Source organism: Alligator mississippiensis, chromosome 3 (assembly GCF_030867095.1).
Source record: "Alligator mississippiensis isolate rAllMis1 chromosome 3, rAllMis1, whole genome shotgun sequence".
In the NCBI taxonomy this organism is placed as follows: Eukaryota; Metazoa; Chordata; order Crocodylia; family Alligatoridae; genus Alligator; species Alligator mississippiensis.
The window spans coordinates 112,187,235-112,205,000 of record NC_081826.1 but is presented as its reverse complement, the minus strand read 5'-3'; the positions used below and the strand labels follow the sequence as shown (position 1 = coordinate 112,205,000).

Sequence of the window (17,766 nt, the reverse complement as noted above, 5' to 3'; positions counted from 1 at the left end):
AATTCATATTCTAGCAAATCTTTTCTCTAGAGACTTTCTGAGCTAAGACAATTCAAACAAGTCTTTATTTACATTACAGATTTACATTTTTACAGTCTTGGGGCCTGATCCTCTAGTCCTAACTGAGAACCCAGACATCTATGGGAGTATTGCCTGAGTAAGGACTTCGGAGCTGAGTCTTGGTGAGATTAATTTGTGAAGTTTTTCCAGTGCTCAATTCCAAACAAACTGGAAGTTTGGGTAGGAGATTTTTTTTTTCCTGAGTGGAGCAAAACTGGGCAGTTATTAACAGTTTCTAACCCGTTTTATTTCCCCCAATAGCAACTAAATATTGCTAATTCCTGCCAATAAGGAGACCTTCTTCTGAATAATCTTACACAACAGATTTAATTATGGGAAAGATGCTAAACAATATACAAAGGTAATAATGGTGTTAGTGTGAAGCCAAGCAGAAGGCAGGTGGAGATGCACCTTATAGACTAACTGAATCAGAGATGCTTATGCTTCTGGGAGCCTGAACTCACTTCACCGTCAGATGCTGTGAAAGGATAATATAACCATTCAATACGATTATAAATTTTGAAGTGCAATCTATGCAAGGTACAATAATTCCTAAATACAAATGTAAAAACATTCTCAGTAGGGCAAAGCAAACTTTATTTCTAAACTAGAGACAGCATTGTGATTTAGATGGTGGTAATTAATAAATAAAGACAGATCATCTTTCAGTAGATTCTTATGCCACTGCACACACTACTTTGAGATACTACCAACACTGTAACATAACATGAAAACTAGCCTGTTACACTAAATACATGACTTAAGCAATAGAAGATTTTACATTTCAAATATGACTTCTTGGGTTTAAATACGAAATGTAATAAAGCACATTTCTCATGCAATCTGGGCCCAATCCTGTTGCTACTGAAGTTGATGGGAAGGCTCCAACTGACTTCAGTGGGAGAAGATTTGGGCCCTAAATAACTGGAACATGCATCTCTTCCTTTTCAATCATACACCATTCCTGCCTCCTCCGGAAAACAACAGGATAAATATTGGAAATATGGTTTCAAACTACAGACCTAGGTGCAAACATCCTAGCTTTTTAAAAAGAATTCAGAATGATTACTTTGAGCATAATTATTAAAGAGCAATTTACAGACTCTTTTACACACACACACACACCCCTCAGCAACACCCCCTGTGTGGGGAAGATAATTTTGATGTTTCCATGAAACATTTTTTAAAACAAAGAACAAACAAATAACCCACCCAGTACTTCATTTTTTTCTACCAGCAGGCAGGCAGACAACATGGATTAATTGTAGGAATTGCTGGTCTTACATTCAGATTTTTATTATCTATCCATTATACATCACCTTCTGTGAGCACTAAAATGCTTTATCTAATTACAGGCTATGGGCCCCATCCTGCAAACCTTACTTATGTGAGCAATTTACCCATTAAAAGAATTCCACTTATTGTCGGGTTTCATATAATCATGCAAACAACCAATTTTAGGTCCCAAACACACTCTTTAAAAAAGAAAAGTACAAGTGAAAATGGCCATTTGTAAACATAAAAAAAAGCAGGGGGGAGGGGAGTAGTCATTGGAGTCAAATTTGTACTTGGGTATTTTGTAGCAACTTTCCTAGGCCATTTTCAGTGTTGATCATTAGCATAAGAAGTGCCATATTGTGCCATTGGTTCTGAAGTGTAATTCCCTGCTGCTGAAAAGTGGATGCCTCTGTAGGGTCCACAGTTATTTAAAAAGAGTATATTTTGCAATTTAATAAAATTCTATCAATAACATTATTCTATAATTATCAGTATTGGAAATAGTAAATTAAACCTTACTGTTTTATCCTATGGAATGCTGCTATGTTCCTTAAACAGATACAGTTTTAAACTCAGAAGTCAATTTTATATTTGTTTGGACTTGTGCTGCTATTGGAAGAATTTTAAAAATTATTTTTAATTTGTTTATGTTTTATAGCTTCCCTTTACACTTTCATGTACTAAAACAAGTGATTGTATCAATATGTACTTACATCATTTATTTCTGGTAAAAACTATTAATTTCTTATAGCAATTAAAGTACTGCTACAATGGGGTTTTCTCATTGACTTTTTGGAATAATAAAATAGCTGCTTAATTTTACAAACATTGGGTTAAATCCTGTAGTGTTTAATCAAGCAATGGGAGTTGAATGGGAGTTTTGCTGAGCAGTCAGGACCTTTGTTATTTTTAACCCCTCATTTATTTTACTTTTCTTATTAGTAGATTCACAGTTAAAAGAGGTACCTGAAACTGTTAATGGTCATGATATGCAACTTGACCTTATCATATATGATATTTACATAGTGGAAAACAGGTGACAGAAAAGACATCAATAAGGACAAATAAGACCAGGTCATCAGCTGGTGTAAATCAGCATGACTGCATTTACTCCAGTAGAGCTAAGTTGATTCTAAGAGCTGAAGCCTTAGGCCCTTTGAATTTTTTGTGAGTGGATTTGTCTGAACATATTTTGAGCAAGTTACTTCATTATTGTAGAATCTTTGGCTACCTGTGTGTGCTCTACTGGCTCAGTATGGGAGGTATAAGATGTTGATGCGGGGAGAACTCTACTTAGCTGGTGTCACTAAGTGTACTCATCAAATGCTGTTCATGCTTCAAGCAATACACCCCGATATGGAACACAATGTAAATCTTCCTTCTGACCTGAGTGAGAGACAGACAGACAGAGAGGGTATGGAAATGGCTTATATGGTATGCTGACTCTTAGTTTACATGAGGAAACTAGTAAATTTGGGATAAAACTGATGCAGCTGTGAACAATACATACACAGGGTTATACATCCTGTTCAAGTAATCCTGTATTCTTATAGCAGGACTATTTTCTTGAATTCTACTGGAAGGGAAAAAGTCTTTTCAATACCTGTGAGGGCAAACATAAAAGAATAGACATTTGAGAGATACTACCATTTACTGCTATGAAATGGATTGAAATTAATCAGAGCAATTCCTAAAATGTACACCGTTAACCAAACGCCAACTTTGTGTAGGACCATTTTACAATTTGAAAGAAGCCCAAAACTATTCTAATTTGTTTCAGCTTTATTCTCAAATTTTTTTTCTAACTAAAACTAGTTTTGCATACAAATGCCTATAAAACACCTTTTCCAATCATATTATATATGAATTCTTATAGTTTAAAGAAATATTCTATAGTTATTCATTGTGTTGCTCTATTTTTGTTCCAGGGCCAATTTGTGTGTTTTCCATAATTATAAATATTCTCACCATAGAAATAGGTAAAACAAAATAGTGAAACACACGTTTTTTAAGTTTAGTATAGTCTAAAATATTTGTGTCTTACAGCTCAAAATATATATTGTGAAAAGTCCAAGAAAAATGTCAAACAAAAATATTAAAGCTTTTTAGATCATGTGTAGTATTAAATATATTGCCACTAAAAGGATGCAAGACCTCCTTTTTCTGAATCAGATATGGTCATGTAGAATTTAATGTTGGCTTGTTTAAAATATATATGCATTTATTTAAAAAAGACAGTACAAGTACCCTTTTTTGGGAAGCAGCATATTAACGCTGAAGAAATTTCTGGAAAACATACCATTTATTGTCAGCTACAGGTAAAGTGACATTTAGTCATGAAACTAGCTGTAGAAAGCTCTCACATGCATAGTTAATAGACAGTTCAATGAGCAGCTCTTAGCAATATTTTTATATTTAGCAAGAGATCTTATAAATAACACTTCTAATCACTGAAAAGTGGTGTGGCAAGACTTGGAACAATATTTATTGTCAGAGTAGGCAACTATTTAATAATGTATTTGTTTTTTTTTATTTAAAAGTAACATTTCTTTTTCTTTCAGAAATAGCTTAGCTTTCCTATTTGAGGTAGCAACCTCACAATAATTTATTGATCCCCGAGAAGAAAAGTATTACTTTTTCCTTTAGCTTTTTCACCTCTTAAAAGCAAGCTTTTTAAAAAGTTTTCTTAAATTGTTAGAAGACATTTATTTTCTTGCAAATTATTTCTTTTTAACTCTTTATGATAGCTTTGAATCCCATAAAGAAAGATGAATTATCACATACTGAGCCCAAGCTGTGAAACAGGAGGAGACAAATAGAGACCCCTACTGTGTTTAACAATGTAGAAGAAATTCCAGACTCAATAGAAAATTTTTCTGTCCTTTTTCACAGGCCACAAAGGCTGTTAATATGGATTTCAACAGTGGAGGGCACTCTTGCTATGCAAAAACTCATATTGACCTGGCATACTTAGTTTGATCTATTCAGTAGCCTAAATCTCAGAATTTGTTAAGTAACAGCCACCTGTGGCACAGTCACTAACTGTATTCTGTTTAATACATGTGTAGTTTCTAATCTGTGCAGTGAAGCACTAGTTATCTAAAACACTAGTGCCTTTATATATGTATACAGATGTGGAACAGATACAACATTCACAAATTGTTTCAAATATCTGTGCAGGATATTGTATCAAATAATAAGATGTTTTGTTATACTTTCTAGATGCTATAAGCTATTCAGCTGTCTGTTATGACATATGTATAAATACATTTGTGCATCTCTCTTTTTTATTACATATAAACATGCTTCATTTGTTGATTCTAAAAAAATGTGGAACATAGAAAGTTTTTATTAGGTATCCTTACATTGTCAAGGTTGATCTCTCTAATGTAGCTGGTACTGAAATAGAAAGTACAAAATTACATAAGGCTAAAGAATGAAATCAAATATTGGGTTTCTACATAGTTTCCCTGTTTCAGAAAGCTTATGGTTGAACAGATCTTAAACTTAATAATTTTAGAACACCTAACCCTGCAGAAGAAAAATCAACCAGTGTCTGAACAAACAAAACAGTTGCACCACCAATAGGAGAAGCCAATTATGGGCCCAATCCTTCAAACAGTTATGAACGTTACGACAGAACACATGAATGTGGGAGTCAAACAGATTACTTCTCCAAGTGAAGTTACTAGTGTACATTTAAATGTTTGAAGGATCAAACTCCAAGTAGCCCAATGCTAACTGTCTAGTTCACTTTGCTCATTTATCATTCTCTATTATAATGCAGTGTTGTGCTGGATAACTAAAGCTGCATAAAAAGCAACACAAACCTATTATTGCTGAAACATTACACACAGAAATAAAATAATGAAATGGAATTAACAAACAGGGCTATTTTGGGGACCCTCTTGGAATGGGAAATAAAAAGACTGTTTTGATTAACTGAAACAAAAGTGCTATGGCACCTGCAGGGTTAATTAAGCGGTTCAAGATGCAAGACTGTACAAAAGGAAACCTTTTTTTCCTTCTTTAAGAACTGTAAACACTTGTGCTGAACTAGATGGGCATTTGATAAGCCGTACAGCATGTAGCAAACTCACAGGGATCTCTAGTTAACACTCAAATTCAGTGTTAACACTTAACAGAACAGTGAGTGGTAAGCCGTGCTGCCAAGGTCAACTGCACAGATGCACTAATTGTATTATGAGCTTGACATCTAGTGGCCACCCCTGGCAGGGCAAAGCAGGCAAAGGTTAAATCAGCAAGCCTTGTCAAAGCACTTCTAACTACCCACCCTCAGGGAGAGTCCTTTGGAAGCTTGTTGGCACTCCATGCATTCCCACCTCTTCACTGACACCAAACAGACTCTCTATAGTACACTGAGCAACAATGCCCGGAAAATACAAGAGGTGGTCCTGAATGTTAAACATAACCTGTTTAAGTTTGGATTGAACCCCCCCCCCCAATAAACTGTAGGATATACTAATAATCAATTAGCAATAAAATGTTGGAATACTTTCCCATCATGGGGGGCAGGGAAAGAGTTTTATTTCCTTCTGGGATGAGGAAGCACAATATTAAAAATAACAAAAACCCAACAGAAAACTAAAGGAAAAAAAACTCTCTCTTGTGTGCCATACCTGTATACTCAGACTGGGTACAGTAAATTAGAACAAAACTGAAAACTTCCCACGTCCGATGCCTTTTTTTACTCATGTATTTAAAATACATAACAAAATTCAGTATTTCACTAGCTTATGCTTTCTATAATCCAAGATTTTTCTGTCTTTTCCAATCTGCAGCCTAATTTTCTTGATCAAACAAAATAAAAAAAAACAAACCAGAACCTATCTTGAAAAGTATTGTTGCTAAACATGGCCCTAAAACTACACATTATTATGGCCCACTCTGCTGGCCTTATTCATGGAAAACTCCCATTACATTGAGAGCATGGTTTTGTGAAAGTAAAGCAAACGGGATTTTAGCCTTTTATGTTGAAACACAGGATTTAGCAAAAATTAACCACTGTAACGAGATTTGATACTGCTTCCTCTGAAAAATTTGTGGAGAATTACTGTCAGATTACAAGTTAAATATTTCAAAAAGTATGTTTAATATGTGCTTTATTTTGTATAAAATGTGTCAGAACTTAACTATTTGATGATCAGGTCATATCTGCTTTATTATCAGCAAACCTAAGTGACTCACATCTTAACCAATGGATGGACTACAGATATCCTTGTCCTGGCTTGACAATCAGTCAGCAAATCATACAAAGAAAAAAAACAAACAATTTTCTTTCCAGGACTTAATTTTTCAAAGCTAGTATCTATGGCCATTTGTTTGAATTTTCCTTTTTCTTAAAAAAAAAAAAATCTTACTAAAAGGAAATTTGAATGCTTTCTTCTAGAATTAGAATTTCTCTCGTATTTTGGCAAGTATCAGTTATTTTGAACTTCTATATTTAGATATCCTAGCACCCTGCTGATATTAATTATAGAAGATTTTGGAAAAGCACCTTAAAAATTTCCCAAAGAAAAAATGCACTTATGTCTGCTTCAAGATCAATGACAAAACTTCTGCATGCCTAACAGCATGCAATGAAAACTGACCTACTTTTGCATACTTTCCCCATCATCTTGCACACACCAAATAATTAACTTGTTAAATAATTCCTGTTGTTAACCCGTGTATTTTATGCCCGCTGCCTTTCTACATAATCAAAAATATATGATGCAAATATATGTTACAAAGTTTGTACGAGAAGTATGTGCAAAAATTCCCAAAGTATAGGTGAATAATATCAACTGTTCCATTTTATCAAAGGGGAAATTAATCAGCAATACTTCGTTTGGCTCTTAAAATGTTATTTTTTTCCAAATCAAAAAAGCCATCTCTGGTCTAGTTTCTTCAGAAGGAATGTCTTCAAAATTATAGGAGTTTCATGTATACTCATTGCTTGCTGTCACCTTTCATGTTCTAGATAAAACAATTATTTATATTTCTAAATTGCATTACAGTGTCCTCTGTATTTTTTCATATGCAGACTTTTCCTTGTAGTTGTAGGATATATCTTTACTGCATATACTCAAATAAAAGAGATTTTTTTTTCAAGGAAAATGGTTATTCTCACTGAATTGGTATAACTGGATGCAGTATTTTTTTCCAAAAACAGCTGCCGCTACTAAATGTTAAAAAACACACATATCACAATTCCAGTTCATCAGCCTTAAGAAGATACATTGGTTTAAAATATATTATGCATTTTGCAAAGCAGAAAAAAACTTTACTATAATGATATCTATTTTTTAAAAAGCAAAATATCTGATTGCAAAATCATATTAGAAAACTGCAGTTCTATAGTTCCTTTAAGATTTTCCCTTCACCTAAACTAAACGATACATCTTCGCCATTAGCTTAGCATGAAAAAAGTCCAAAGCATCAATTGCCATAGTTACCCTTCCTAGAACTTTAGCTCTACAATCCTGAAATCACTTTTTAACATTAGATAAACTGAATTTCGATTATTTTTACTTTAAAAATGATTGTCATCTTCCTTTAATAGCACACATCGTTCTGGTTCAAATATGCCTATAATATTTCTGTTTTCTAGTAACACTTTTTGCCTAAATCAACAGATTACAAGCAGCTCAGAATTATGATGTTGTAGTATAGCAATTTAAAGCATAGGATATCTGCAATTAAATTTACTCAAAATATATAAAGAAGATTTTGTATCTGATATCAACTATAGTAATTTCAAGTCTTCTGCCACTAGTTTAAATGATTTGCATCATTTCTTTCAGTATGGCATCCTTAAGACAGTTTTGTGTAGTCTTTTGTTCACTGTTCTACACTGCAATTGGCTAGGCAATTATTATTAACTGTTTGCAAACATTTCTCTTCCAGATTACAAAAAGTGTATTTGAGCATTCCACATTAAAAAATTTAAATGATTTTGTATGTAAATTTGTAGCTGATGACATTGTCAGTTATCTTCAGTTTTCAAACAGTCTCTTACCAAACCACCAAACTGAGACTTCTCAGTTGTTTGAACTCAGTTGTACTATGCTGCACTACAAACTAAACTAATAAATATTTACTTCATTTTTAAAACTACTATTGTAATATCACCACCAAAATTGGCAAACTTCAATATAATCTGATATATTGTCCAATGTTCAGCTTTTATTCTGTTGTCCAAGCTGTCAGGTTTCTTTTAGCTATTTCTAAACTTTATTTTAGTTACATGAAGAATCCTTTTAATATGTTCTTTTAAAGTACTTCCCTTATTATAATAAGGTAAGTACTTCCCATATATATATATATATATATATATATATACATACATATACATACACACACACACACACACACACATATATATATATATATAGGTATTTAAATATGGTATTATTATACTAAATAAATAACTTTCCTCAACTTAATATGGGGGATTATAATAATTTCTATAAATAGCATTTTGACTAAAAATGTTTAAAAGGCTACAGATGAAAGAATAATTAATAGTTTTCCCTTTAGAAACTACAGATAGGCTCCTTGTCTGTTTTGTCCTATGCAGACTATTTTTGGCCTGTTGCAAAATATGCCCAGGAACTGTGGCAATATCTTGATTACAACTGTGAATAGAAATGAAAAGCAACGACTTGACAAGAAATGTTGTGTTTCTAACGTTTTCTTTGTGCACTTAAAAATATCTGACCTCTTATTATAGCACTATTTGGACTTCATGGTATAACACGTAAAATGATTAACACTACACAAATGTGCACTACATACCCCTCAACTAAGTTCACCTTGTTCTCATTTTGAAATGAAAGTGAAGAACCAACAGTACTTCTTCAGCTTAACTATTAATCTATGATGGGCTTCACTCTATTAATTAAAATATGTTTTAATAAAAGGGAACATAGCACATTTTGATAACAGCCTTCTAAAGCTGGATAGTATTTACATTGTTGCATTTTAGGGCTGCTGTGAAAGCCGATTTTGAGCTATTCAGGGACCACAATAATAACGCTTTAAAATTCCTCACTGGGATGCAATGTAGTCCTTTTGATGGAAAGACTGTCTTTCTCATTCGGCAGAAATAAATCCATTCATTTGATCATGTAGTCATTGAGGGCAATACAAAACAAACCAAGTGTGAGAAATTCTATGTGATGAAGTAAACAAAACAAAACCAAAAAAAAAAGGGAGGAAAAAAAAACCATTTCCATGACAAAAAGATTCTTTGTCCTTAATCTACCCACCATATGCAAGCATTTCTTTTTAGCATATCTCCTGTTCTAATCTTGGGTGACATGGCTACATAGATAAGATTCACAAAACAAAACAAAACAGAAACCTAGTTTAACAATTTTCTTCAATTTATTAACTCACTAGAAGTGTCATAATGAAGTAGTGGTTTCTTGCCCCCCCCCCCCCATCCTGAAAAGGATTCTGAACACTTAAAAGTGTACAATGCGAAAAATACATTTTTTAAAAACCAAGAATCCTCCCCAACGGGCACTGTGCTTAATTAATCTTGTTTACATAATTAAAAAGAATATATTTGACCTGCTTGCTTCCATTTAATGATTTTTACACTGTCACTGCTCTCCTTAAAGGGAGAACATGGTGTTTTGTTTCTCAGCTGTTATTGTGAGGACCCAGAAGGCTTTTTTTTTTTTTTTTGCAGTAGTAGCAAACCCTTCCTGCCTTCTCTGGACTGTGTAGACACCCCACCCCCCTTTCCCAATACTCTGGAAAGGGAAGGAAAAAAAAAGAAAAAAAGAAGAGGGGGTGGTAGTCCTGGGCTTGAAGATCCGCCAATCTGACAGATGTTATAACCTGATGAAGGGGCTTCACACACGGCCCTTAAGCTTTAAAGGTTGTAAAGTTCACATACAATAGTCAAAATCCTCCCTAGTCTCCAACTTTCATATGCATCCCCTGGATGCAACTAGTAAAACATCCCAGTTTGGAAGCACTAGGAAGAAGGGGCTTTTTTCCCCCTGTTCAAATCCAGGCACGTGGGGGCCTAGGCAGCACGCAGGAAACAGAGAGGGTCTCACTTGGCTGCTCAAGACACTAAAAATGCTCCAGTGTCTTCCAGGAGGGAAAGGAAACTTTCAAGCGGGAGCCCTCGAAGTTGTCAGGGCCAAGGCAGAAGGGGCTGGGGGATCCCTTTGCAAACTGGACCTCTAGAGTGGGTTATACAGTATTGAGGGGGTTATTAATTAAAAAAAAAACAACAAAAAAACCCCAACACACTTGCTACTGTTGTTTGCCTGGCAGGAATGACAGACAAGGATCAGATCCTTCCTGGCAACCCCGGACACTTGTTTACCAGCCATTTGGGCAATCTAGAAATAGCAAAAAACGTGCATCTGCATGGTGGGGGGGCTTGCACAGAATGGGCAGAGGGGCGAGAGAAAGAAAGCTGCCCCCTGCCCCAGAGCTGGAGGGAGGGGTACCTCCAACACTAAGGGAGATAGTCCCCCCCACCCAAAAAAAAAGAGAGCTCCTGGGCTTTTCGGGCCAACTCTGCTGCCCCCGCAACCCTGCTACCTCTAGGCCCTAGAGGTAGCAGGGGACGCTGGCAGGGCTGCTGGGGCAGCAGAGTCTAGGGGGTGTCCCATGCCCCTCTGGGAGGGAGGAGTTAGGGGCAGGGAGACACTGGAGGGGATGGGATGGGGGTGGAGGGGTCAGTCCCTGTGGCTGGACTTGGGGTGGGCTCTCCACAGCCACCTCCGCACCCCAGCTTCCCAAAGGGACTGTGCAGGGAAGTGGCATTTCTGCCCGTTCTTCCCTGCAAGCAGTGGAGAGGAGGGGGTAGGAAGGGGCTCCCCTGGGGGGGTGCACCCTCCTGGAGGAAGAGGGGCTGCTCCTCAGACCGAGTCGGGGGTGCTGGCTGGGGCCAGGAGGGAGTGCGCAGACGGGCGGGCTCGGAGGACATGAGCTGGGGAAACTTGCAGAAACTAGGAACTTTTCTTTGCTCGCTGTTTTCCTTCCCCCCCACCCCCCCGGCTTTCCGCCTGCTCCAGCCCCCCCCCCCCGGAAAGCTGCTGCTTGCCCCCCGGCTCCAAGCACCATCGCCCCCCCTCCCCAGCCAGAAGAGGGAGAGCCCTTACCGTGCTCAGAAACTACCTCCGCCTGCAGCTCCTCGTCCGACTTGAGATGCTGGGGCTTCGCTTGCTTCCGACGAGACATGCTGCTAACTGAGGCTGCCTGCTGCTGCTTTTTGCAGAGGCATCAGCGAGAGGTGGAAGGAGGTGGTTATGGGGGTGTGGGGGGGGGCAGCGTGCGTGTGTGGGGGGGGTCTCAGAGAAAAGTCGAGTTGCGGGGGCGGGGGGAGAGCCTAACCCCCCTCTTCCCCCCCCCAAAGCCAACCAAACAAACAAACCCCAAAGTGGTCCCCGCCAGGCAGCCGTGCGCCGAGCGGGCTCAGCCGGGCGGGGTGCGCGCGGTGCGGGGCCGGCGGCGCTGCGGGCTGGGGCGGCGGCGCGGCTCGCGCATGGGGCTCGGTAATTACGCCGGTGAATAATGCATGGCGATTAATGGTGCTGGGGGCGAGCGCGGATTGGCCCGGCTCCAGCGGCCTCGGGCTGCATATGTAAATGAAGGCCGGGGGGCTCCGCAATTAGCCGCCTCACTCCGCCGAAGCGGGCGGCTCCCCGGGCCCGGCGGCGGGAGGCACTGGCAGCGGCGGCAGCAGCAAAGCGCGCGGCGGCGGCGGCGGCGGCGGCGGGCTGCGCACTGTGCCCCGCATATGGGCGAGGGGCAACTGGCTGCGGGCTGGGCGCCTCTCCCCCTTCTCCTCCTCCCCCCCCCCCGCTTCCCCAGGAGCTGGGCTGCCTCCTGCCTCGGCTTTTTCGTCTTCTTTTTCTTCCTACACGGCGCGGGCTCGTCCTGCGTCCTGTTTTTCTCCCTGGGGCCACAAGTTGCTGGGCATGGCATGGGATGGCTGCGGGCCGGCCTCCGAGTTTCTTCTTCTAGGGAAGGGAGGAAACTTTCGCGGCTCCTTTGGATCTTCACGGTCTCGTGTCGGGCTCTTCCTCCATCCTCCTCCCTCACCCCTCCCCAGGAGACCCGGGGCAGTTGTGTGTCTTTTCACCTCCCCCGGCTGCTTCTTTGTCTCGCAGCTTCTCGCTCTCCGAGCAGAGCCTCCCCCGGTGCTGGTGCCGGTCACTTCCTGTTGTCCATGGCTAGGAAGTTTGGTTGGGTTTTTTAGTTTTGTCTTTTTGTTTTGTTTTGTTTTTTCCGTGCTCGGTCTCAGGTTGGGAGGAGGAGGAGGATGATTATTGGTTTTGGTGACACTGCCCCCCTCCTGCGCTCGGGGCTGCCCGTGCCCAGGGGCTGCTGGCGCCTGGGATGAGCAAAGACTTCCTCGGTCTCCAGCAAACAATATCGATCCGCGCTCGGGGCTCGCCGGCTCTCTCAGGCTGAGTTGGCGAGGGGGTGGCTGGTGCTGCTGCTGCAAGGGTCTCTCTTGCTCTCTGTCTCTTTTTTTTTTTGCACCCCCACCCCCCTCCCTCGCCTTTCACGCCATCTCGCCGGGGCTGGAGCCTGCCTTTGCACGCCCGGCTCTCGCCAATCGATGCCTCCTTCTCCGTGTAAAAGGAGGACTGTGCGCGCCGCGGCGGCTCTTGATTTCGGGCAGATAAACTTTCAAGTTTGGGAGCGGTGCGGGTCACACGGCGGCTCCTCCTTCTCCCGCCGGCTCTCCACCTCCGCCTCCTCCCCCAGCAGCTCCCCGCCGCCTCCCGCCTCGCGCGGCTCCCGGCCCCCTCCCCCGGCCCCCCTCTTTGCTTTTAAATTGGAGGGAAGGAAAGAGACGCCCCCCCTTCCTACAGGGGTGTGATGGCGAGCCCCCCGGGGGGGGGGGGCATCGCCCAGTCCCTGCCTCGCCTGGACCTGCCGCGCTGTCTGGATTGCAGCTACAAGTTGTCTCTTCGGGCTCTGCTGGGAGCCTTGAAGGGGACACACACACATACACACGCGCACACATACATACACACGAACACATACATGCACACATACATACACATATACACACACATATATACATATACACACATGCAGATACGCACGCACATGCATGCATGCACACGACCGCACAGACACATGTATACACGTGCGCACACACATATATGCACGCGCGCACACACATGCATACATATACACGTGTACACGCGCGCACACATATAGACACATGCGCCCGCAGACACATACGCACATGCACACGCACACATACATGCATACACCTAGCCACGCACATGCACACGTACATATACACGCAGGCGCGCGCACACACTCACACTCGCACACACACAGGCACGCACACATACTCTGTCTCTCTCTCACACACGCACACACCGACACACGCGTGCCAGCGCTCCCATACCAGGGAGCCACCGCTAGGATGTACCACACCGTTACTGATCGGCTCAGCATCCCGCGCATCAGTGCACCGAGGAAAGGGCACTCTTCCCCCCCCCCCCCATACACACGCACACAGACACACGCACACAGACACAGAGTTGTTCAGTTCCTTTCCCCTCTCCCTTCCCCCTTTTCGGGGCTTTTCGTTGTTAATATTATTTACAGATCAGCCTCTCGGATCTGCTCCCCCCGCTCCTTTGTTTTGCTCCAGTGGCTCTGCCTCTCCCCGGCGGGAGCGCGGGGCCAAGAGCCCACCTTGCCTCTCCTAGGGGCGGGCGGGAAGGGCTTGCGGGCCGAGACCCGGCCCGACCCGCCAAACCAGTCCAGTCCCTTCAGCCACACTAGCCCTGGCTTCCTCGGGAGCCTCCCCTGTGGCCAGCTCCCCTCCTGATACCGGGTGTTGCCTTTCCATCCTCTGCGCACGGATGCTATCTCCGAGCCCGGGGTCTCTTCCCTACTCTTACGTGTGCAGGGGCTTGCGCGTGCCGAGGGCCAGTTATAGAGGCATCGGGTTAGGCCGGTCTGCAGAGTGCATTGCCATGTCTGCTTCCAGCTTTTTTTTCCCCCTTTCAATATCCGATCAGAAGCACACCCTAAAACCACAGCCACGCTAGAGACATGGCTTCAGAGTCTGGAGACAAATATGTTGTCTGGACTCAACTGGGGTGGTTGCGAAACGCGTCCCTTTTCTAGGATCCCCCCATTTATACAATAAGAAACCCCCCTCTTCCTAGGCTTTCTACATTCTCCCCTAACTTTCCTCCGGAGAAGCCTATCTTGCCTGAAAGTTTGGCAGCCTGAGTGTTTCCCAACTGAAAGATCTCGACTCTCATATAATTTTCCAATAAGAAGGGAGGGCACGGACCCCATTTACTGAGCATTGTCTTCCCACCATGAGGAAGGAATACACTGCCCGCCCACGTAACACTGGTGTTTCTGGAGACAGACGTGCCTATATTTTTTTCCAGATGAGAGGGATCCCTTAAGAGCGTTCAAGTAACCTTCACAAACTGCCATGGGGAATGAAATGATCGCTTTACATCTTCTCTTTCAGATGTCACATAGGTACCTTTCTCCCGATTTGCTCGAGGTGAAAAAGCCCGGCTCCCCACTGTAGCTGAAACATTTGCCTGGAATCAGAGAAGCTGCACTTTAACCTGGCATAGGCATTTCCCCCCAGTTGCAGCAGCACCAGAAATGTGTCAATTTTCATCCAGTCATCTTCTGAAGGCATTGTGCTGCTGTTGATCAATCAACATTTTCTTCCTAAACTTTAGCATCTGCTGTTTCTCAAGGTCTTTTAGTTTCACCAGTAGCACAATGGGGACTTGCCTAGGGATTTTAAAAGCCCATTTCTCATAACGGTGGTAAAAAAAAAAGAACACAATTGCTCGAGAGTGTTATAGTTAAAAAACATCAGCCTGCCGTTGTCTTCTGTAAGAGAAAATCACAAGTGTAATATGATTTTGCGAGATGTGAAAGAATCTTTAAGTGGAAAATTAAATAATCCAGTCTTTAATGTTTAATGAACATTGGAGATCACAAAGGCAAGAAAGGCATAATTACCAGATTTGTATCTCTCGACATTTACATATTCTAGGGTTACAACAAGTGACACATTTTATAGGGCTTTTTTTTTGTTGTTGAAAGAAACGAGACACTGAAAGAGTTGTTAGAGTTGCAGGGCTCTGCGTCTTCCTAAATCCAAGCTACATTCAGATTTCGTTGAATAGCTCACTAGAGGGAAGACTTTGTTGCAATGATCACTGGGGTCTCTCTACCCCACACCTGCGTGTGCCCCTCCGATCACACACAGCGAAGAGTCGCCACCTTCGCTTTAAATCTTAGGGCGAAACTTTTATGAGTGGCTTAGGTGAGAAATCGTCCATCTCACCAGGGAAAGGGGACGCAGGCTGAAGTTATCATAAAGAGTCTTCTAATCCCTCTGCCCCCGCCCCCTCTTGCCCTGTCAGTCTGAAAACTTTTTCACGGTTCTTTTAATGAATCTCTCCAGCTGACCTAAACAAAACCCCGAAATATTTGCAGAGGTTGAGCTGTAAAAAATATGGCCACTCCAGAAGAAAAAACTAATTGACAGAACACATCGGTGTCTAAGCAGATCCGTATGTGGGCACAGATAAACACTGTACAGTACAGAACTGGGTCCGTGTGTGCATGAGCTGCACTTAGACTCAGAGCCCTCGCTCCAGGACTGGTGGGTCCATTAAAATTTTTTTAATAGTGATGGAAAAAAGGAAAAGTTGTGGGTTTTTTTCTCCCCTGTAATTAAATCTAATTTGTTAATTGTCTTTCTCTTTGGAATGGTGTTTTCATTTTAGGAAGCGACACGTTATTATGTTGTCTGCTTAATAATATTATTTACCAATTAGTACGGTATTTTTTACATTAAGGGGGCACATAATTAGGTGTTTGCCTTAATTCGTATCACTTATTCAGCAACAAACCCCCCCAAACTAGAAAACTTGAGTTAACAAGGAGAGTCTAAAGAGTTCTGCCTGCATATATGTTATCTATAAGGTTTGCGTTCAGAAACCCGCATGGAAAGCAGATGGATCTGACAGTTCGTGTCAGATTGGAGGTTTTAAAAATTTTGCTTCAGCAACTTCTTTCCTAAGGGGAGGAGGGGTCCGATTATTTGGACTTCATTTTCTATTATCTGTTCCCCTTCCCTGCAATCTGATGCCCCTTTTTCACCCACTCCCCCCACCCCAACTTTTGTGTGAGGACCTTGGGGTTAAACGTAGCACTATTTTGTCTGTTTGAGGCTGTAACAACTGACCGCTAATTCGTTCTCACTTGAGCAAAGATATTACCATACTAATATTATTATTGGTAAGAAGAGGTAATTGATAACACCACCTGCCACTCTGGAGCAATCACGATGATAAATGTTTCCATCAGAGGGAAATCTGTGCTTGGTCTACCACAGCCTAACCCAAACAGCATGTCAAATGTCAATTATAAAGATGTTTCTTTTCTATTAGAATTTTTTTTTTGTAGAAAGCAACTAGCCCCGCCGTCAGATTTATAGAACCAGTCCACAGCACAATCGTTCCTAAACGTTTTGCCTTAAACATTTAAGTTAGTTTTCGTTTTATTTAATATCATGTCACTATTAGATCCTAATAAACATCGATTCATATACACTAAGCCTCCTACTCGCACTTAACAAACTCCAGTTACCATCAATATTTTTTGTTCTTTATCCGAAATTATTCTATGATTAGTTTAACAAAACGTTTTTCAGCAGCAGGGATATGGGCTATGTACAGCCTACATGCAAATATAGATCTTGGAGAGGCAGCATATAGATGTTAGAAACGTGCACGTATAGATAGATGCAAGGTTTACGTGCAGATTGACGCCTTGTACATATTAAAATATCACACGAGCACGACCTGTCTGCATTTATCTATATGCACACAGGCGATAATATATTTACTGTGTGCATATACACAGGCACCCGGCAATACAGTCCTTTACATTCACACATCTATATGTCACTTAAAATGAGTAGCGAGAGGAATATGCTATAGCTCTTTGTAGACTAGAATAACATGGTTCAGGAACTGAGGCTCCACAAATAGCGCTCTCAAGTATGAAAACTTTTATCCCCTTGGCTACAGATATGCTCAGAAGATTATTATTAGTTTGTATTAATAGATGCAGGCCTCAAAAGACGAAATCAGCTATTGATAATTGCAAGAAGTATACAGCAGCTACTGTATCGATCGGCTTGTCCTTTATTCCCCTGGTATGGGAGAGATAAGAAGACACACTCTTTAGTGCAATATAATTTCTTTTGACCTATCTGCTTGCTACAGACTTATGATGAATAGCCAGAGTGGTTAAAGTCCTTTATCACGAAAGTTACCCCTTGATATAATATTGATTCTTTATAACTAGCTCCAAACACAAAAATCAAACTGTCCACTTGACCATCATCATCATCAATATCAT

At 41.4% G+C, this 17,766-nt stretch overlaps 1 protein-coding gene across 4 annotated transcripts in view; it reads right to left on the bottom strand.

Annotated features, from left to right (window-relative positions):
- SALL3 (spalt like transcription factor 3) overlaps positions 1–12,132 on the bottom strand; it is a 27,227-nt gene extending 15,095 nt beyond the window's left edge. For 2 of the 4 annotated variants that reach the window (XM_059724296.1, XM_059724295.1), the window contains exon 1: positions 11,475–12,132. In XM_059724296.1, the coding sequence (XP_059580279.1) occupies positions 11,475–11,553 (79 nt within the window). In that variant the 5' untranslated portion in view covers positions 11,554–12,132. The remainder of the gene's footprint in view (positions 1–11,474) is intronic. The other 2 variants (XM_059724298.1, XM_059724297.1) reach the window with 2 other exon arrangements.
- Positions 12,133–17,766: the final 5,634 nt, after the last annotated feature.